General features: G+C 41.3%; 1 protein-coding gene across 3 annotated transcripts in view; it reads left to right on the forward strand.

Annotated features, from left to right (window-relative positions):
• The first annotated feature begins 860 nt into the window (after positions 1 to 860).
• The window catches only part of SGPL1 (sphingosine-1-phosphate lyase 1), a 51,061-nt gene continuing 29,647 nt past the window's right edge, over positions 861 to 22,274 (forward strand). The window contains exons 1-2 of one of the 3 annotated variants that reach the window (XM_082603085.1): positions 861 to 1,116; positions 1,880 to 1,941. In XM_082603085.1, coding sequence (XP_082459211.1) covers positions 1,915 to 1,941 — 27 coding nt within the window. In that variant the 5' untranslated portion in view covers positions 861 to 1,116; positions 1,880 to 1,914. Of the gene's footprint in view, positions 1,117 to 1,534; positions 1,559 to 1,879; positions 1,942 to 22,274 lie in introns of those variants that run through there. The other 2 variants (XM_082603084.1, XM_082603086.1) reach the window with 2 other exon arrangements.

The following is a 22,274-nucleotide window of genomic DNA, read 5'->3' on the forward strand; positions in this document are numbered from 1 at the left end:
GGCTGCTATAGCATAATACCACAGACTGAGTGGCCATAGACATTTATTTATCACTGTTCTGCAGGCTGGGAAGTCCAAGGTCAAGGTGCTGGCAAATTTGGTTTTGGGTGAGATCCTCTTCCTAGCTTGCAAATGGCTACAGTTTCACTGTGTGCCTGCATGACCTCTTCTTTGTGCATTGAGAGAGAGAGAGAGCGAGCGAGCGAGCGCCATGACAACATGGGCAAGTCATGAAACTGACTTAATAGTTAGTTCTTCTGGAAATGAAGGGTGACCTCTGTGATCCTGGTGGGTGCTCTCACTTGAATATCAGATGACTCCCAACATTGCTCACGAAAATAAAGTAGTATTGGTAGCATTTTTGCCCAACACCTATAGTCACTGTTATCCATTTTTGTGGGGAGAGGGGAGGATGGGGATAATATTTCCAATAAGGGCGTTTTCCTGTCGCTTTTCTTCAGGCATCGTTGACCTTGATGGAAGTCTCCAGGAAGGAGAAGGAGCAAATCTCTGAGCCACTCATTAAAATCGCAAAGGCCTCTCTAGAGACCCATCTTGAGTCATTGTTATGGATCAGTTTGCACAGTGCTCTGCAGGCTGACTCTCTCAGTGGCTCCAAGTGACCAAAAGTGACCAGCAAGTTGGTTTTTAAAAACGGAGACTGAAGAAGCTGGGTACCCTCTGGGGCGGGCGCGTTCCACCTTCTCGGAAGGCCTGGGCGCCGACCCCGCCAGGCCAGCAGGCGGCGCGCACGCGCCGTGGGGCCCGGAGGAGACAGCAGGCCTGGCGCCCAGGCCGGGGCGTGCGCGTGACCGGCGGCGGAGCCGCGCACGCCAGGGCTGGGGAACGGGGCGGGCACCGTGGGAGCCATTTCCGGACGGGGCGGGGAGGGGCGGGGCCGCCGGCGGCCGGATCTCTAATCTCGGCAGCGGCGGCGGCAGCGGCAGGGGCAGCAGGAGACGCCGCCTGGGGAGCTTGCGCCCAGCGGCCCGCGAGTCGGTCTCGCGGTGAAGAGGAGCAGGGCCGGCGAGACAGTGTCCGAGGGAAGGAGCGCAGAAGCTGGCTCCCGGCTGAGGAGGTAGACGGGGCCGCCGCGGACCCGGAGGAAGGAGGAGGGTCCGGGCTGGGGAGAGGGAGGAGTGTCTGGACTGCGGGGGGTCCTGTTGCGGAGGGGTCCTGTTGCGGAGGGGTGAGGAGTGCTGGAAGGGCGAGGAGAGGAGGAAGGGCCAGGCCGGACCGAGGGGCTAGGAGCTCGGGGCGGGCTCGGGTTCGGGCTGAGGGTAGGGGCGCCGACCACCCGAGGTCTGAGTGAGTGCAAGGTTCGCGAGTGGGTGGGGGAGGGCGCCAGGGCCGAGAAGGAGCGGGGTCCGAAACTCCACTCACCGGCGGGGTAGGAGTGGTCTTGGGGTGGGCAGGTTTGCTGGTCCTTCGCAGGGGAGGAGAGGGTTGTGGGGAGGGAGGGATGAAGTCGAGAACGAGGCCTACCTGTTTCTAAAGGGAGTCCACCGGAGGCTGGACCCTGGGACTGGACTGCTTGTAGCGTCTGCTCCTCGGCCGGGTTAGTTTGAATGGGCGGGGCTCCGGGCCTTCAGGCCCTGGTCCGCTGCAGGCTGGGCGTTTCCCCCGGTAGCTACCTGGGGGGATTGCTTTGTGGGAGGCTGGCTCTGGAGGCGTTTGGGCAGCTGTGGGAGGGAAGCAGAGTGCCAGCAGGATTCTGATTCGCTGGTTTGGGGTGCTGGGGTGGAGTGTGAAAGCTAGGAGTGAAATCTGAGCTCTTAGAGGGATAGAACCCTTTCTCTGAAGCTCTGGCGAATCTCGGCGGGCCGACGGGACCGTTTAAACCGTTAGAAGTAAACAAACGTGGTGTTCCCTTTTGCAGAGGGGAGGCACTGAAAGGACGCCTGGAAGAGGAAGATGCCGAGTACGGACGTTCTGATGTTGGTGAGTCCTTTTTGCATCTATTCTCCTTGTAAGTCACTTGTCGTTTACGTTTTTAGTCCGAAGGATGAGTGTGTAGATTTCACCTCTGATGCTTGCTTTTGGTAGCTAAGAGTTTCTTCCACCTTTTATTTTGGGTTTAATGATTAAGATGGATAAGTGACTGATTTAAGTGTATGTGTGTGTGTGTGTGTATGTATATGTATATATATATAATGAATATGAAGAATCATTTTCAAAATTCTTGAAGTTGATTTTAATCTCTCCTTTCTTACACTACCAGAACAGTTTTAAAACTTCTATTAAATTTTGTCTGGATCTGCCGTGTATTAGTTTATAAGTATTTGTTTCCCAGACTAGAGTTAGGATTCCCTGGAAGGCAGATATCTTGTCTTATTTGTTTAGAGATGATAAACACCTGTCATGGTGCTTCTTGTATGGTGAGTTGCTTAATTGCTTAATTGAGCTGATTTGAATTTACTTTCTTCTGCTGTGCTGAGGGGTATGCCTGTTTTGGTAGAGGCTGTTTTTTCCCCCTCTCCTCTTGAGATCTTTCTGTGCTGTTTTTTCACTGAGCAGGGAAAATACAATTGCCAAATGAGTGTTTACCAAAATGACGTTTTATTCTTGGGACATTCATGATTCCATAGAGGCTCTTTATTGATTTTTATTTTTTTCATAGAGGCTTGTTAGTGTGAGGATTGTGAGGAGCCTGTGGTTTTCAAATAGCGATGTAGAAGTGTCTGCGTTTAGTTTTGAATAAGTCACTTATTTGAATCTGATGTCTTTTTGTGCAAAAAAAACATTGATTTAAAACATTTCCTTTCCCTCTCTTTACAGTTCGTAGTTGGTAGCTGTCGCTGGGAAACTGGTGAAAACTAAAAGTGAGGTTTTTTTAATATCCAGTGCTGATGTCCTGTAGTGTCAAAACCTGTAAGGTCTGCAGGAGAGATTAAGAGGGCAACAAAGCTGTGATTAATTCTGGTTTGAGGTGGGGAGCAAGGATGATTTTTAGAGACATAGATAAATACTTGGTTTATCCACAGGTTCAGATGAAGAGTTTACCTAGAATAGTGTTTTTTGCCCCAGATTTCATGGATTGTCTGTAGATAATAAATTGTGTTGTGTAATTTCGAATTCTCATTACGAGAGCAATATGTTAGAAGAATTGGAAACTATTAATAAGCAAAAGGAAGCAACCCCCAATAATTCCACTACTCAGAAATAACCACTCTTAGCACCTTGCAGAATGATTTACAATAATTGGCAATTTCTGTTTTCTGTTTTATAAAGCAGTATGTATATGTAAATTAAGATTCCTGAATGTCAGTAGGATATAACTCCATGCTCAGCCATGTGCTTATTACTTCATGGGGCTGTGGGCTCCCTTTAACAGCCTGAGCAGTGAGTGCTTTTATTCAGAACATTAACTGTGGAATCAGTTTGAAGTATTTCTCTAGTTATCACCACTAGTTTTCACTTCCTTATTTGAAAATCTAGATGTTTAGGGGTGTTGCTTTGCTCCTTGGTGTAAGCAATAAATTCATATAGATAACAGCTGGCCCTTGAATCATCACTGTCTGAAGACACTGTACATGTTGCTTGAGGTGCTCTCTCTGGAAAAGTTGTCCTTCTTTCTTTGACTGTCCTGTGCTAAATGGTAAAGAACCAATGACCAGGGCTGGGCTGTCAAGGGGGACACTAAACTGTAATGATCTGAGTTCAAGGTGTTTCTCTGTAGTTGCTTTGTACAGTATGATGCGTTAGACATGTTCTTGGTCCTCTAACTGGGAAAAAAGGACCCCAGTTAATAGAAGATAACCTCAGTGTAGGGTAGCATATGGTAGGATCTCAGAATTACAAACAACCTTAGAAGTCATATGATGCAACTTCTTTCTTATATTGTACTTGAATCCTTTTTAGACTATCTCTGCTAAATGAATATCCAGTCATCCATACTTTCTCCTGGGAGAGTAAGATGGGCGTAAGCTAAGACATAATATGAGGCGGATTCAGGAATAATAATTTAAGTCTGATAGCTAACATTTATTGGGCACATATTATGTGTTAGGTGCAGAAATAGATATTCTACATACTCATTTAATTTTCCCAACAGCTCTGAAAAATATGCTGGCATTCTCCTTTTATAGGTGAGAAACCAGACTTAGAGAGGGTACCATAGCAGTGAAGTGGCGGAGCTGTGTTTTAGCCACAGCTGGTTTGACTTCAAAGCCCTCTTTTTTTTTTTTTTGGCTGCATTGGGTCTTTGTTGCTGTGCGTGGGCTTTCTCTAGTTGCAGCGAGTGGGGGCTACTCTTCGTTGCAGTGCGTGGGCTTCTCATTGCAGTGGCTTCTCTTGTTGCGGAGCACGGGCTCTAGGCGCACGGGCTTCAGTAGTTGTGGCACACGGGCTGAGTAGTCGTGGCTCATGGGCTCAGTAGTTGTGGCTTGCGGGCTCTAGAGAGCAGGCTCAGTAGTTGTGGCGCACGGGCCTAGTTGCTCCATGGCATGTGGGATCTTCCCGGACCAGGGATCGGACCTGTGTCCCCTGCATTGGCAGGCGGATTCTTTTTTTTTTTTTGCGGTACGCGGGCCTCTCCCGCTGCGGAGCACAGGCTCCGGACGCGCAGGCTCAGCGGCCATGGCTCACGGGCCTAGCCACTCTGCGGCATGTGGGATCCTCCCGGACCGGGGCACGAACCCGTGTCCCCTGCCTTGGCAGGCGGATTCTTAACCACTGTAGCACTGTAGCTTCCACCAGGGAAGCCCCAAAGCCCTCTTTCTTATCTATTTTGTGATGCTGCCTCTGTGTCACATCCATCGAAAAGGATGGAGGTTGCTGAACTGTGTGACTGCTGAGAGCAGGTTTGTGTGGAGCAGGAGTGGGATAGCTCTGCCCTCTAGGGGACACTTTGGAAGAGTGGTGGGGATGCTTTTGTCTTGCAGTCTCCTCTTGTCTGAACATACGTTTTATTATACAAATCTTGGTGTTTCTCTTCCCTTACATTGCAGTTGGGGCGCTATATTGAAATTTTAAAAGTTATGTCTATAGGTATAATGTTATAATCTTTGAATTTCATTCCAGAATAAAGAGCATTACAAAATATTTGTTACAGAAGGGGGCATTGGGTCTGATAGGGTAGAAAGCCACTTTTGTGGACAGTATGCTATGGCAATAAAACTTGAAGATGGACTGGAGTCCATGTATGACAAACTTTGGATTCCAGACGAAGGTTCTTGGGCTGTCAGCCCTCAGTGCTTTCCTGCCTTTGATTTTGTCCTCATTTGATTAACGGGTTTTGCCTGCCTTTTCCCATTTGTTCATTTATGCCACAGACTGTGATACTTCCCACTTATGTCTCAGAGAGAATAAAATGAGTGAGTGTATTCATTCATCTGAGAATTGTGATGCTTTCACAGGGAATTCAAGTCTGGAAATTTTTTAGCAATCTTTCTCCACTTTAGCAACCATTCTTTTCATCCATCTTCTCCTCCTTCCTAGTGCTAGGGGTCTGTATCACTTTGTGAGTTGCCAAATACTCCTAGCTTTAACAACAAAAAAAAGGTACTTTATGAAGCTAAGTCTACTCCATAGACCCATCCAGATAGATGACTCAGAGTTACCGTATGCACTGTGGTAGTGCTGGGTGGGGTGTGAGTGATAAAAGTTGATCTAAGGTCGAGGTTCTCCGCCAGGGACAGTTTTTGCCCCAACCCCCATCCCCCGGACGTTTGGTGATGTGTAAAGACACTTTTGATTGTCATACTGGAGGAGTGCTAGAGGTCAGAGATGCAACTGATTGCCCTACTCTGCAGTGTAGTCCCTCACAACCGAGAATTACCTGGCCCGAAATGTCAGAAGCGCCCAGGTTGAGAAACCCTGGTCTAGGTTCCTTAACATAGGTAACAATATCTGTGCAGCCCTGGCATTCATGTGGATGGGGCAATAGGTCTTTTCTTAGAGTTTAATGGGGCTGTTACAGTGATACTTGGGTTATTTTGCCCATGGATCAAGCTCTGCTACTTTGGAATATATATTGGAGAGCGTACAGCATGATATTCTGAAGCACAGTAAAAGTCCTAAGAAATGCTGTCTTTTGCAACATTTCTGCAGCACTGTTGATTTGGAAACAGTAAGCCTGTCTCAGTTTTGTTTTTCAGGTGTAAAAATCACATCTTTCCAGATATTAGAGCTTTATCTTTGACCCTTGAACCTTTTTCAGGGATGCTTTCTTTATGACTCTCAAATGGGATTTAAGCAATAAACTGAAAGATTGACACTAAAAGCTCATTTCTGTTATTTGAATCTGGTGTCTTACTTGTAGGCTTGTCTATAAGAAAGGGAGGATTCATTGGAACTGGTAGGACATTTCAATTTTTGTTGACAATTTGAGTGGCCATTGTAGGATGAGCACTGTTTTTGGCCTTGTTCCATTCTTGTAAATAAAGCAAAATATAATAAAAGATATGATAATTTCTCCAGCTTTTGGTCTAAAGGAAAGGAAAGTTATAAATAGATAAACCCCAAATCTCAGTCTTTGGCTTGGCTTTGCAGTCTGTGTGTCAGGAATTTTTAGTAACGTTTACCTCTTAATTAGGCATTCCCAATCTAGTATTACATGTAGTTTGTACACATTGGTGGCAGAAATGGGAATCAGCCTGGGATTAAGACTTTTCCATAGGGAACTGATTTGTAGTAAATCAGTCCATATGTGGAAGCATACAGAATGCAATTACTGAGAGAAAAACCATGCTATGGGGTAAGGGGAGATAGGAGCCATTGGGGATGACGGAACAGTGCAGGCTGAAAGTAGTTTGTTGGGTCTATCAGGTATCTCCTGGTGCACTCCAACAGTGTGATTGCCCAGAGTTAAGGAACACCAACAGGGGTTGGTGAAACACTTCAGGGCTAAGAGCAATTAGCACCCTTAGGCCTGACGGAGCAAGAGAGGGAGTAATTTCTGGAACTTGAGAGAGCTTAGCGGAAAGAGAAGGTAACCTATGGGAATGCAACCACTTCCAACCAGTGGCCTAGCAGGAAGGGAATCAAGGGGAATAAACACCTCACATGTTTTCTTTTCCCACCCTCTGGTCTGCTGGAGCTTTTCATTGGTCAAACCCAACTGGAAACCAGAGGATACAGGAACCTGGGTGATTTAATTTATAGGACAGCCCCATGAAGCACATAACAGAGTTGAGGAAGGTTCGGTAGAGGAGTATACTGAAGTCAAGATCAAGTTAGTTTTGAAAGGTACAAGTGAGGAGATAGCGTTGGAGCAGTCTTGAAGAACGTAGGTCATGGAACGTTATAGAACAGGAATGTTCTCGCTGATAACAGAAGGATAGATTCAGAGGCAGAGAGTTGCCACAGCTTCAGAGCTAGTTTGTTCCCATAGTAGCCTTAGAATCTTAATTGCCAGAAGGGCCTTTAGAAATCCTGTAGTGCCACTTCCCTTCCCATGTGGGAATCCCTTCCACAATGCCCGGCCAGGAGTGGGTGTGGTATAGTTTCTCAGGGAGTCCTTTCCATTGTTGGACAGCTTTAAATGTTAGAAAGTTTTTATTTGTCCACATCACTGAATGTATCAGGATTAGGTTTGGCTGAATATAAGAGAAAAATCTACAGAAATAGAGATTTCTAAAAAGTAGAAATAAATTTTTCTAAAGTAAGAGAAATCCACAATCAACAGTTGCTGACTGATACCGCCATTCCTAGGTCTTTGAGGAGGTTCCACCGCTCAGTGCATCCTCTCCGGGTCAGGATAGCTGCTTTGAGCTTGAGCTGTCAGGTTCGCGTTTCAGTCAGCAGGAAGAGGAAATGGGAAGGAAAAGAGCTTGCCTGCTTTCTTAATTTATTATACAAACAGAAGAGTGTATAAAGCACATATCCTCATTTTAAAGAATAATAATGAAGAAAACAGTCATATATCTACCACCCAGGTTAAGAAATAGAGTGTTCCCCACCACCCCATATGCCCCACCCTGGTTACATCTCCTTCCCTTTTCTCTACTGATACCACTCTACTATCCTGATTTTGGGGATAGTTATTCCCTTGCTGTTTCAGAAAAAAAATTGTGTTACCACCTAGTTCTGCATCCTGAATTTTAATTTTGTTTGTTTTTCAACTTGATACAGATGGATTTATATGTATTTTTTTAACCTTTAAAAAAATTGAAGTATAGTTAATTTACAATGTTGTGTTTGTTTCTGGTGTACAGTAAAGTGGTTTGGTTATATATATAGATATATATGTGTCTGTCTATATTCTTTTTCAGATTCTTGTCCTTTATAGGTTATTACAAAATATTGAATGTAGTGCTATATAGTAGGGCCTTGTTGTTTATTTTTTATATAGTAGTGTGTATATGTTAATCCCAAACTCCAAATTTATCTCCCCTCCCGCCCCCCACTATCCCCTTTGGTAACTGTTAATTTGTTCTCTATGTCTGTGAGTCTATTTCTGTTTTGTAGATAAGTTCATTTGTATGATTTTTTAGATTCCACTTATAAGTGATTTCATATGATATTTGTCTTTTCCTTACTTCACTTAATGTGATAATCTCTGGGTCCCTCCATGTTGCTGCAAATGGCATTATTGCATTCTTTTTTATGGCTGAGTAGTATTCCATTGTATATATGTACCACATCTTCTTTATCCATTCATCTGTTGCTGGACAGTTAGGTTGCTTCCATGTCTTGGCTGTTGTAAATAGTGCTGCTGTGAACATTGGGGTGCATGTATCTTTTTGAATTAGAATTTTCTAGGGATGTATGCCCAGGAGTGGGATGGTAGGATCATATGGTAACTCTATTTTTAGTTTTTTAAGGAACTTCTATACTCTTCTCCATAGTGGCTGCACCAGTTTACATTCCCACCAATAGTGTAGGAGGGTTCCCTTTTCTCTACACTCTCTCCAGCATTTATTATTTGTAGACTTTTTAATGATGGCCATTCTGACTGATGAGAGGTGATACCTCATTGTAGTTTTGATTTTCATCTCTTTAATAATTAGCGATATTGAGCGTCTTTTCATGTGCCTGTTGACCATCTGTGTCTTTTTTGGAGAAATGTCTGTTTAGGTCTTCTGCCATTTTTTGATTGGGTTGGTTCTTTTTCTGATATTAAGCTGCATGAGCTGTTTGTGTATTTTGGAAAGTAATCCCTTATCGGTAGCATTGTTTGCAGATATTTTCTCCCAGTCCATAGGTTGTCTTTTCATTTTATGGTTTCCTTTGCTGTGCAAAAGCTTTTAAGTTTAATTAGATCCCATTTGTTTATTTTTGTTTTTATTTCTATTTCTCTAGGAGAGAGGTTCAAAAAAAATAATGCTGCGATTTATGTCAGAAAGTGTTCTGCCTATGTTTTCCTCTAGGAGTTTTATAGTATCCAGTCTTACATTTAGGTCTTTAATCCTTTTAGAGTTTGTTTTTATATATGGTGTTAAAGAATGTTCTAATCTCAATTTTTTACATGTGGCTGTCCAGTTTTCCCAGCATCACGTGTTGAAGAGAGTATCTTTTCTCCATTGTATATTCTTCCCTCCTTTGTCGTAGATTGACCATAAGTGTGTGGGTTTATTTCTGGGCTTTCTATCCTGTTCCATTGATCTATATGTCTGTTTTTGTGCCGGCACCATACTGTTTTGATTACTGTAGCTTTGTAGTATAGTCTGAAGTCAGGGAGTGTGATTCCTCCAGCTCCATTCTTCTTTCTCAAGATTGTTTTGGATATTCAGGGTCTTTTGTGTTTCCATACAAATTAAAAATTTTTTGTCCTAGTTCTGTGAAAAATATACCATTGGTAATTTGATAGGGATTGCAGTGAACGATTTATATGTATTTTTGGTGATTTTCCTATATTGCCCAGTATTTGCGAGATTCATCCATGTTGTTGCATGTAGTTTATAGTTTAGTTCATTCATTTTCATTGTTGTATAGCATTTCATTATATGATTAATACAATTTATTTAGCCATTCCACTGATGATGGATATTTGGACTGTTTCTGTTATTTCTTCTTGTAGTTCTATTAGATTTTGTTGTACATAACTTGATATTTTATTACTAGGTGCATCCAGATCTAAAATTGTTACATCTTATCTAGTGAGTTGTGATTTTTATCTAATAATGCTTTTTGACTTAATATAACATAGCAAATGAGCTTTTTGTCATGAAATAGGCAAACTATAAGTGTTTGATGAATGAATGACTTGCCTGTTGTATAGGCAGAAACCTCAGAGCACTCGTCCTAGCCTGTTCTCCTGGCACACTGTTATTTATGTGTCCTGTTATCCTACGAAGTGAATGAAGCACTTTTAAATTAAAAAAAAAAAGTGTGGAGTTTTCTTTTTGGAGGGATAACTTGTGTATAGTAAAGGGCACAAATCTTAATTGTACAGGCCAATGAACATTTGTATATGGATACATGTACTCACTGCCCAGATCAAGATGTGAAAAATGTCCAGCATCCCAGCAAGCTCCTCATATTCCTCCCAGTTGACACCCACCAAAGGTTGTCATTCTTCTCACTGTAGATAGTTTTGCTTATTTTTCAGTTTTATATAAATGGAAGCAAACAATATATTTTCTTTTGTGAATGTCTTTTGTTCTGAATGTTGATTGTATCTGTGAGTTTCAGCCATGGTCTGATGTAGCAATATTTTTAAGAATTATTGCTGTGTTGTTTTATGGTGTATAAAATATCAAAATTTATTCATTCTGTAGTTGATGAACATTTATGTTTCTAGTTTTTGGCTATTATGAATGACATTGCTACATTCTTGAACATGTCTTTTAGTAAACGTAAATACAATTGTTGGGTCGTGAGGTATACTGCCAAACAGGTTTCTAAAGTGGTTGTACCAGTTTATACTCCTATAGGGTTTTCTTAGTATATAACTTTTGGATTTAGCTTTGGGCGACAAGTCTTAACTTTTTGTTACCTGCACAGTGGAGAGAGCTTTAAGAACTCTTTCCTGAAGTAGTGTAGGTACTTCTAAAATGTAAAATGCCCTTTTCTTTGCTTTCTCGTTTACCTAGTCTATAACTATTAATAAACATTTGATGGAAAAAAAAACCGTGGTTCTTTTTGAGTATTAAAAGGGCTCTGTTAAGAGCAGAGTTTAGATTTGTAAAACACCATTTGTAGCAGTTAATTCCAAGGCTGAAATCATAATCCTTTGGAACTCTTTGGAACCTAAGTAGTTGTGGTATATTACGCCTTGTGCTCAGTATTGGGAAGACCTTTTTGGAGACTTTTCCTGAGAGGCATTTGAGTTCACTCCTTTGAATTGCATTTTGGTAGATGAGTCTAAAAAGGAATACATTAATCCTGCCTTGAGTTCCAGTCTTAATGGTGCTGAATCTTTGAGACAGTTGAGGGAAACTGATAATTGTTTCAAATTCTAATGGGGAGGAATTGAGGACAAATATGAGAATGCCATGGTGGACCTGCTCCTTGTTGAGCTGTATTGCAGCCAGGGTGGAAGAAAGCCTAGGATTAGAATATTACCCAGCCCTTTCTGATAAGCTTAAGGTTTCAGATGCTTTCACATGAGTCATGACTGCAGCAATCAACAATAGTTTATCTGGATGACTGAAATCAGGTTTATGATCTGTAAACATAAGTAGGTAACTGGTTTTGTTGGTAGGTAAGGGGACACTTGCAACCTTCTGATTGAATTAGATTGTGGAAGGCTGAGTTGATTTAACATCTGTCTTACAAAATTGAGGAGCAGCTCACTATTTACCTGCATTTATTACCATCATCTGTAGGAAAATACAGCATAGGCATGGAAATCAAACTACTTAAAGCCTCTCACAGCTCTACCTTTGTGGCTTTGCCTCGAACATTGCAAAGGTCACTTTTCCTTGCTAATTGAAAAGGAAAGGAAAATGTTTATCAGAGAATTCAGATTCATCAAATAATTTATGAAGTGTTTATTATCTGCAGTCATTTGCTCATTACCTTGCTGCATTAATATTCACAACAACCCTGTGAATTGTTTTTTTCTTGTGAATTTTTTGTTGAATTATAACAATGGCATCTAGTTTTGTTTGCACATGAGCAAAATCCAGTTGCATAGAGGTTCAATAAGTGCCAAAGGTCACACAGCTTCTAAGTGAGAGCTAAAGTTAGAGTAGAAGCCTTTGACACTCTCCAGACTTTCTAGGACACCACAGTGGCCTGTGTAAAACACTATTAACACGACTCTCAAAGAGTTCACAGGAGTCGTGATGAGGTGTCAGTTCAGGACAATACTCAGAGGCGTCTGTCCTTTTCAGATATCCTGGGTAGTGGCTGGAGTATGTGTTCATGAAAAAACACAAAAAGTGTTTTTAAAAAGTTTCATCATTTTTGCAGTTAGTAATTTTGTTTATAGATTCTTAAAAACTATACCTCTGGACAATAATGACCCTCTTTGTCTAGTTTATCCATAATTACTCTACAAATTTGTACGTTATTTTTAAGATACTTAGGGTTGCTTTCATTTGGAGTCCAAAGCTTTAATCTCTGTTTCTGGAATTGCAAAGTTTCTGCTATCTTTGGCCATATGGAAACTTTTTTTCAGCAAGACTTTTTTTTTTTTTTTTTTTTTTTTTTTTGGCGGTCCGTGGGCCTCTCACTGCTGTGGCCTCTCGCGTTGCGGAGCACAGGCTCCGGACGCGCAGGCTCAGCGGCCATGGCCCACAGGCCCAGCCCATCTGCGGCATGTGGGATCCTCCCGGACCGGGGCACGAACCCGTGTCCCCCGCATCAGCAGGCGGACTCCCAACCACTGCGCCAGCAGGGAAGCCCCAGAAAGACTTTTTTTTAAAGAAAGTCTTTGAATCCAAACAATCTTAGGTGGTTGGTCTTAGCTAAGCGAACATTTGGTGAACATAAATGGAATTGCTGAGTCATAATGCTTTTTTTTCTTTAAAGTATACAATCCAGTGGTTTTTAGTGTATTCAGAGTTGTACAGCTGTCACCACAATTTAGAACATTTTCAGAAGAAACCCCTTACTCATTAGTAGTCATTCCCTCCCCATCTCCTAGTCCTAGGCAACCACCAAACTACTTTTTGTCTATAGATTTCCTTATTCAGAACATTTCCTATAAATGAATCATATAAATACTAGGTCGTGTTTTATAATTGACTTTTTTCGCTTAGCGTGATGTTTCCAAGGTTCCTCCATGTTGTAGCATGGATCAGAACTTCATTCCTTTTTATTATACTCATGAGGCTTTTCCTGAAGAATTGTAAGTAATGGATATATCCAGTGTTTCTATTTTGTTCTCAAAAATGTTGTTTGCTTTATATATAATAGGATAGTTTGTCATATTAAGGCTACTTCTATGATTCATTTTAGGGAAGGCATTATTAATCTGAGGAATATGGATCGCATGTATGACTGGCCTTCAGGATGTCCTGAACCCTTTGTAATTATTTGCAAGATTTTATATTCCTAAGCAGTTTTTGGTGGGGGAGGTTAGAGGACTGAGAACGTTTAGCTTTTGTTAAAAGATAATTTCCCAAAAAAGGTAAAATCATGACACTCATACAGTTAGGAAATGAATACACACTTTATTTTACTTACAGTGTTCAAAGGAGAAGTCCAAAGAACAGACACATTTATGGATCAGGAATATTAAAATGAGTATGCAAATGGAGGCAAAACTAGTTTCTTCCATAGTGGAGAGGGAGGTCATTTGAACCTTTACTGCACATGGCAGACTTTATATGTTTATAGATTAAGATCAGTTTGCATAGCTATCAGTTATCTACAACTTCCAGACTTATAAAAATAACTGCCATATAATCAGAATCAGAGGGATGTCCTAGACAATGTATGATTTTCCACTGGAAACACACATTTTCTCCTGTACTTTCAACAGATTATCCAAAAAGTCTGAAAGTCTTCCAAGTGTTAATTTTAAATTTAGAGTTTTACTTCAGTTTTAAAAAGCATCTCCTTTGTGACTAGATTTAGAAAAATGTTTGTATCCATTGAGTATCAGTCAGAGACCCAGGGATAGGTCTCTGGTTTATTCTTTTGAACAGGATTATTTGTTAGAAATCTCCAGAGAAGTAGCCTTTGCATCTTAACTTAGGTTACACTTTTGGACATATATTCAGTATTTCTCATCTCTAATATCAGCATGACTATTGAAGGGAGGGGATTTCTATAACTAGTTTAGAAAAGTCTAGCTTTTCTAAAAAAAAAAAAAAAGAAAAGTCTAGCTATCTTAACTCTGACAAAGGTAGATAGATAATCCTATTAGTAAAAGAAGTACAGGAAGAGAGAAGCCTAGACAACTTCTTCCCCAGTTGTGGTATGCTCAGGGAAGTCAAGACTTCTCCTTTGTGTGTGAAGAGCGTAGGATTATTTCCACTAGACCTTGCTTATTCTCCAAGGGGTTCTCATTTCCAGTCTTTGGAGGATAATGAACTTCTTTTTTACTTTGAAAGGTAACTTCTGTGCACGTGTACAGTAAGTCATTTAGCTACTGACTTTAAGAGACTCTGGGAGTTCATAGCAAATTTGGCAACATGACATGTTCAGGTTTGCAGAGTACTTTTCCCCCACATCTTCCCTACTTCCTTCAGGCTGAGAATGTATTTACCGAGAAAACCCGTGATTGCCCTTACCTCTACATCCCTCAGCCTGTTCCTCTGCTTGTTCAGCTTAGTTTTATGCATTTCAGTCTTCTCTGCTCGGTTAGGCTCCCCATAGTACCTTTCTTGATAGACATCACAAAAGACGTGCTCAGAGTTGTTAGTTGACAGAATCAGCATCTGTCTTCACTTGATGCCTGGTCCTGACCATAAGGAAATGAATAAAAACTTTTCAGCAACCATTCGGCAGTCTTTGGGGCTGCCCACTTTTATGAACCCAGGAGCTTGGATTTTCTGTGAGTGCACTCCTAATGACTTGAGAACATTGCATGGCTGTCTCTCCCTTCTGAGGCCAAGATTGTGTCTCAGTGACGGGGTGCTTTGCCCAAATACTCCAGTGTTAAGTGTAGAGCAATTAGACTTTGTAAGTGCTTGTGAACTAGTACTGAGCATGTATATTTGACTCTTGAGGCATGGCTGGAAGGGAAATGTGGACAGTTAAGCTTTTTTTTTTTTTTTTTTTTTGTTTTGTTTTTTTTTGCGGTACGCGGGCCTCCCACTGTTGTGGCCTCTCCTGTTGCGGAGCACAGGCTCCGGACGTGCAGGCTCAGCGGCAATGGCTCACGGGCCTAGCCGCTCCGCGGCATGTGGGCTCTTCCCAGACCGGGGCACGAACCCGTGTCCCCTGCATCGGCAGGCGGACTCTCAACCACTGCGCCACCAAGGAAGCCCGACAGTTAAGCTTTTTGAGATGAGCTTCTCAGATACTGGATCTTTTGACTTACATAGTAGAATTTTGGGGGGAGTATATGGTTTGCTCTTTACCTCCTAAGAAATGACGACTTGGTCCCTTTAAACATTTCTATATCACACAGTCACCTTTGGTTGGTTGGAATGACTGTTTGGTTTATTGCTCAATTCTTACTTCTTTAATGACCCAAGGGAGTTTTCCCTTTGAGCTTGTGATCTGTTTTTGCTGATAAACTTTAATGCCTTTTGAGGCTCTAAAGACAATAGTGTTTTCTTACCTGTTTACTTTGCACTTTGAAGTTCTGCAGAATGTAGTATGAAAGAGAATCAGATTCAGTTAATTTTTTTTCCCATTTTTAGAGCAGAGGTAGAGTAAGAATAAATACTTAACTTTTAGGCTTTCTTCTGTTTTTTAACTTCACTCCCTTATCTGAGTCTCAGTCATTAGAGTACCATTTGATTTGAAGACATTCAGGCAGTGGATGAACTGGGTAAAACAGGTTTTTCTTTTCCTCAACAGCCCATTCCTGCTTTAAAGCTCAGATTTCTGGCTCTTCTGGAAAAACTATTGAGTGTTGAATTGTGCACTTGTATTAGAGGTGAAGAAAGTGGAAGGAAGAGGAAAACAAAATCCTTTTTTTCTCTGTAGCATTGCAGAGTGGAAGATTTTGATTTTCATTAGTATCTGGCCAATGAATAAATATTAGCCATGAATAATGCGTTGATCTGTGGATTGATGTGGCTGGGCCCCAACTTTAACACTTACAGTAAAACTTGGTGGATGTCTTTTTACCCCCATCTAGTAATATGTTAACTCAATTATTGGGTAAGTCTTTTATCAAAGAAGGGGATGGGGAGAGTAGGGGCCATGTTGTAGTGTAGAGAAAGGGTTCTTAACCAAGCAAGGATGTCTGTCACAATCACCTGGGGGAAGTTTTTCAAAATATATATTTCTGGGCTCCACTCTGTACTTACTAAACCTCTGGGGTGGGTGTTCTCAAGAAAGCTCCTTGGATGATTTTGATGCATTCTACTGGTTAGCCCCCATTAAATCCTGGTGAGAGGATTGTTATTATTAAGGAAGGAAACACCATCCAGTGTGGGTCTGGAAATGTCTTCTTTCAGTGATAGTCATTTTTAGAATGTTTCTTCTGGTATAAGTTGGTAATTAAGGACATTTAACGGGGGAAAATATCACTGCCTAATTGGCAGTTGGTTAAGTACAGTAATAGTTCTCAAAGAAGTTTTTTTGGGGGGAATGGGGGTGTGGATAGTGCCATTATGGGAAGTCTGCTTACAGAATCTTGTTCTCTCGAAGTGATTTAAGGACTGAAAGAGTTCCGTATCACTGGGGAGAGCCGTGGGCTAGTACTGATAGGAAAGTATCTTGTGATTGAAGAATTCTGAGTTTCCTGGACTGAGTCACTCCATCACGTCATAATCCTGGCCTCACAAAAATGTTAAGAGAATAAATCCTAAGTATAAAAAGCACTGAGAATGTGTTGAGGAAAATAACCTTAGTGTTAACTCCCTTCACTGCATTACAGAACCACATTCTAAATTTAAGGAAGCCAGGAGTGAAACCACTCTAAGACACTGGTTTTAAACCTGAAGGTCATGATCCATTTAGAGGGATGCAGAATCAATTTAGTGGGCCAAGCCTTTGAAAAAAGAAGGAAGAAATAGAAAAGAAGTGTAAGTGTATCACAAGTAATAAGGTGTTAAGTATTATTTTGGAAATTTTTGTTTTGGTTTTATATCTTTCTGTTGCTACGTGTGCTAGTTTGTGTTGTAAAATACATTTCTGCGGGACTGTATTGGAAAAGATTGAAACTCGTTGGTCTAAAAAGTGACATGCCCTGGGACTTCCCTGGTGGCATGGTGGTTAAGAATCCACCTGCCAATGCAGGGGACACAGGTTGGAGCCCTGGTCTGAGAAGATCCCACATGCCACGGAGCAACTAAGCCCATGTGCCACAACTATGGAGTCTGCGCTGTAGAGCCCGTGAGCCACAACTACTGAGCCTGTGTGCCACAACTACTGAATCCCTTGTGCCTAGAGCCTGTGCTCCCCAACAAGAGAAGCCACCACAGTGAGAAGCCCGTGCACCACAACAAAGAGTAGCCCCCGCTCGCCACAACTAGAGAAAGCCCACGCACAGCAATGAAGACCCAACGCAGCCCAAAAAAACCAAACCATAAGCTTTAAAAAAAAAAAAAAAAGTAGCAGGCCCCAAATTTACCAAATTTGTAGACTGCTAATATCATGTTCATGGAAGTGTCTTGCTCCCTTGAAGTGATTTGGGGGGTGAGAGGGTTCAGTATGAGAATAGTAGGCTACCAAGCTCCCATACATCCAGCAGCTGCCTCTTGTCTAGTGATGATTAGGATTCTTGAGTACTATTTTGATGTCCTTTAGGTATCTGCTAAAACCTAAATCTGTAGATTGAAGTGGGATGAATAAAAAGAGAAAGTCTGGTTAGTTTATTCATCCTTATTTGACAGTAGCTTCTTCAAAGTAGTTAATATTTTAAATCTTCACACTAAAGTTGATCTTTTTTCCTTTAATATTATACTTTTAAAAGATTTATGGTATTCTTTACTATCATTTTATATACATTCATTGGGCAAAGTATTTTGTTTTTTTCCTCTAGGGGAATACATTTCCAATTTTATAAGAAAGTGTGAAGGAAAGAACACTTTTTTTGTGGAAGTTTTACCAAAACTACTTTTCTGTTCAGCAAAGATTAGAGATAAATAGCCACAAACACCCACACATACCCACAGACACACATGTACACAGACACTTTATTTTGTGAATATTCTGTGTCCCTTCTAGATAAAGAAGTGAAGGCACAGATGGGTGAAATAATTTGCCTGGAGTTGCACAATAAGCTAGTGGCCTTCTTAGATGACCACTTATGGTTCTTGTATTTCCAGAGACACAATGTAGAGATTAAGTTGAAATAGACAGAAGCCTAAGTACTGTAATTATAAATAAATATGCAGGTGTATATAGACAAAATATATTTCTATAAGAAGAAAGATGTTGTGGGAAATAGTAATTATAATTATATTAAGTTCTTGTGCCATCTCTGTCTAGATGTTTTTTCTGTAGTCATGACCTAGCAATACAATTTTGGTTTGTTGTATGTTACCATATATCCAAGGCATATTCTGCCAGGAACGTAAATTGTGGAAAGAAAATTCTTGGGATAGCACTGGATTGTAATGTGTTTAGTTGATCCTCTGCCTGTGACACTGAGAATGAGGAATTGAAAGAGTACTAAATACTGGCGGGAGGCGTGGGTTCCTAGTCGCCACTCTGACACAAGCCCGTCTGCATGAGCTGAGGTACACTGTGCTGCTTCGGGGCCTCTGTAAAATGAAAATGTGGGCTTGATCTCTAAAGTTCTCTTCAACATTTAGATTGTATACTTCCCCAGGGCTGGAATATTGCATCAGAACCCAGCCTGGGGTTGGTGCTGGTTGCAAGGCCCCAAGGAACTGCCTCATCCTTTTTTCCAAGGAGATAGCACACGTTACCCCACAGAGCCAGCCCTACAGTGCAGCGAGTTAGTGTTGTGAGGTGCTTCTTTGTTGGGACTGAGCCTAGGTTGTTTGTAGTAACCTAGAAGGACCTTGGAATGAGGCCAGGAGATATAATTTCTGTGACCAACTGGTTACCCATTCAAAAAGCTTGCTAGGACCCATCCAAGTACAGTATCATTCTGTCACTGGAGTAAGAGAATATAGAAATATATCTCCTTGAGAGGTGTTTCTCTATATCTCCTCTTAAGGAGATATATTCAAGGACTCCCATTATCTTCTCATAGCAATTACAAAGAAAATATACTTTTGCTGAATATAATTTTGTAAATGTTAGCAGGAATGCCTTCATATCTTAATAAGCTTTTTAAAAATGGAATTAGTTTGCATGTGCTGATTCTTTGCTCTTTCCCTAATACTAGTTATGTTACTTTTTTGTTCAGTCAGTGCTGTGATAATATCTACAGTCATCTTTTGCAATTGGCAACCTCTATTTTCTGGGTGAACTAGGAACTAGAATCACCAGAGGAAAAGCTGATCTGTATGATTGTTCTTCCGTCATCCCATTCATACACACCATTCAACCATTTGGTTTGACCACAGCTTTAACACTAGAAGATTCTCCATAATAGTTGAAATTATGACATACCTTCAATGATGGTAGACTCCTCTGGTCTTTCTGCTGTGCAGGATTGAGATTGTTGATAGCAACAGTGGGCTCTAGGGAATGGCCACCAAGAACTATGAGGGGGTTGCAGATAAACTGTGTTTCCATGGATAGCCCTCTGGGAACCCAGTACTTGTCTAATGCTAATTACCTTATACCGCAGCCTAATTGCTAAGTGTATAAATGTTTTCAACAAACATTAGTTGAGCACCTGTCCTCCTTCTGAGCTTTCATGCTGCTCCTCGAACATTGCATGTAGATATCCAACAGGAACATAAACCTACAGCATTATCTTGTTCTCAGAATCTCCTCTACCATCTTCAGCTTCCCTTCCTCTTCTAGTTTGCCATGGTTAATGCTGTCACTACTTACCCAGTCTCTCAAACTTGAAAATCTGGAATTACCTGTATTTTCCCCACTCCATACTTTCTATATCTAATAAGTTATCAAACACTGTTCTAAAAATGTTTTTCAAATCCATACCATGTTTTGGCCCAGATACCATACTGCTTAAGGTGAAACCCAGTTTATTTCTCCCCTGGACTTTTTTTTTTTAAATTTATTTATTTTATTTATTTATTATTTTTGGCTGTATTGGGTCTTTGTTGCTGTGCGCGGGCTTTCTCTAGTTGGGGCGAATGGGGGCTACTCTTTGTTGTGCACGGGCTTCTCACTGTGGTGGCTTCTCTTGTTGCGGAGCACGGGTTCTAGGTGCGCGGGCCTCAGTAGTCGTGGCTTACGGGCTCTAGAGTGCAGGCTCAGTAGTTGTGGCGCACGGGCTTAGTTGCTCTGTGGCATGTGGGATCTTCCCAGACCAGGGCTCGAACCCGTGTCCCCTGCACTGGCAGGCAGATTCTTAACCACTGTGCCACCAGGGAAGTCCATAAATTTGTCTTTTTAATGCTGCATAGTATGGGTACATAAAATGTATATATTATAGTTTATTTAACCATTTATCAATGGACAGTTATGTTATTTATATTTTTTCTTTTGCTGTTACAAAGAATACTGAAGTGAAAGTCCTTGAACATATACATAGGTGCAATTATATAGATACCAAAAAGAATTTCTGGGTAAAAATGAATATACATTTAAAATATTAATAGATACTGACAAATCACTTTACACAAAGTACCTATCAATTTATACTTCCAATCTCTATGCTTTTTTTTTTTCCAAGACCATTTAAGATCTGGACCTAGTGTATTTCTCCCAGCCTCAGTTCTCTTGTAACTTGATGTGTTCACTCATTTACTTGGTCACTGTCAAGCCACTCTCCAAGCTTTTATTCAGTACAAATTGTTTGCCAGGCACCATGCTATATGTTGAGGATTTAGTGCTGGAGAAGACAGATATGGTCTCTGCCCTCATCTAGCCTGTGCTCTTACTACACAGACCTTTTTGCCATTCTCAGACTCTTTTTATGCATTTGCAGCTATTATTCTGTCTTCTTGGTATGACTTTTCTTTTCTTTTAACTTTTCTGCCTAGAGAATTTTTTTTGATCATTGTTAGATTTTATCCTCTGTCATATCTTCCTTAATCTCTCCTCAGGTAGAGTTAGATAGGCCTTCCTTAGTGATCTCTCTTAGCACTTCATTTACATCCTTTTTATAGTGTTTATCCTGAAGAGTTCCAATTACTTGTTTATATATGTGTGTGCCCATGTGTGTCTGCATGTGTATGTATGGACCTCTCTCATTAGATTGTAAGCTCAGTAAGGGCAAGAACTTAGGATATATACCTTAATGTTCCCCCAGCTTAATGCCTTAAACACTGGAGAAGCTTCATAAATGTTGAATAAGTGAGTGAATGGCAAACTGAAGATGAACTTATTTTGTACAGGACACTCGGTGGCTTGTGAATATGACTGGGATCCGGTCAGTCTTCAGGGACCTAACCATGTTGTAAAGGAGATGAGAAACAGATGAGTAGACTGCAAGGCACATTGTGATAAGCTCTATGTAGCGGCACAAATGAATGCTTGATGACAATTTAATGGGGGAGATTAATTCTCATGAGTTGGGTGTTCTGGTAATTTTTCAAGGGAGAGGATTTTTTCTTGCGTGTGCTATGTATTGTGAGGGATACACATAATGATAAGATATGGTTCCTGGCTTTAACAGTTTTCATCAAATAGGGGCTTAGGGCAGAGATTGGCAGGCTATGGCCTACGGGCCAAATCTGGCCTGCTGCCTGTTTTTGTATAGCCCATGAGCTAAAGTGATATTTTAACTTGCAATTGTTTTTATAAAAAGAGTATTTTGTGATATGTGAAATTACATGAAATTCAAATTTTAGCATCTGTAATTAAATTTTGTTGGAACGCAGCCACATTCATTTCTTTACCCACTATTTTGTGACTGTGTTTGCGCTACAGCAGCAGAGTTGAGTAGTTGTGACAGAGACTTTTGGCCTGCAGTGCCTGAAATACTATCTGGCCTTGTACGGAAACAGTCTGCTGCCTTTTGTGTTAGAGGATGGGAAAGATTCAAGTAGAGAAGAAGAGGAAGATTAGTTGAGTGGGACAGTGAATACTGCAGTCATCTAGAAACTTTGGAGCTGAAATGATGATCTAGCTTAACCTTTTATTTATTTATTTTATTTATTTTTGGCTGCGTTGGGTCTTGGTTGCTGTGCACGGGCTTTCTCTAGTTGTGGCGAGCTGGGGCTACTCTTTGTTGCAGTGCGCGGGCTTCTCATTGCAGTGGCTTCTCTTGTTGCCGAGCATGGGCTCTAGGTGCGCGGGCTTCAGTAGTTGTGGCATGCGGG

This window comes from Mesoplodon mirus (assembly GCF_964341445.2).
Source record: "Mesoplodon mirus genome assembly, chromosome: 2".
NCBI classification, from domain to species: Eukaryota; Metazoa; Chordata; class Mammalia; order Artiodactyla; family Ziphiidae; genus Mesoplodon; species Mesoplodon mirus.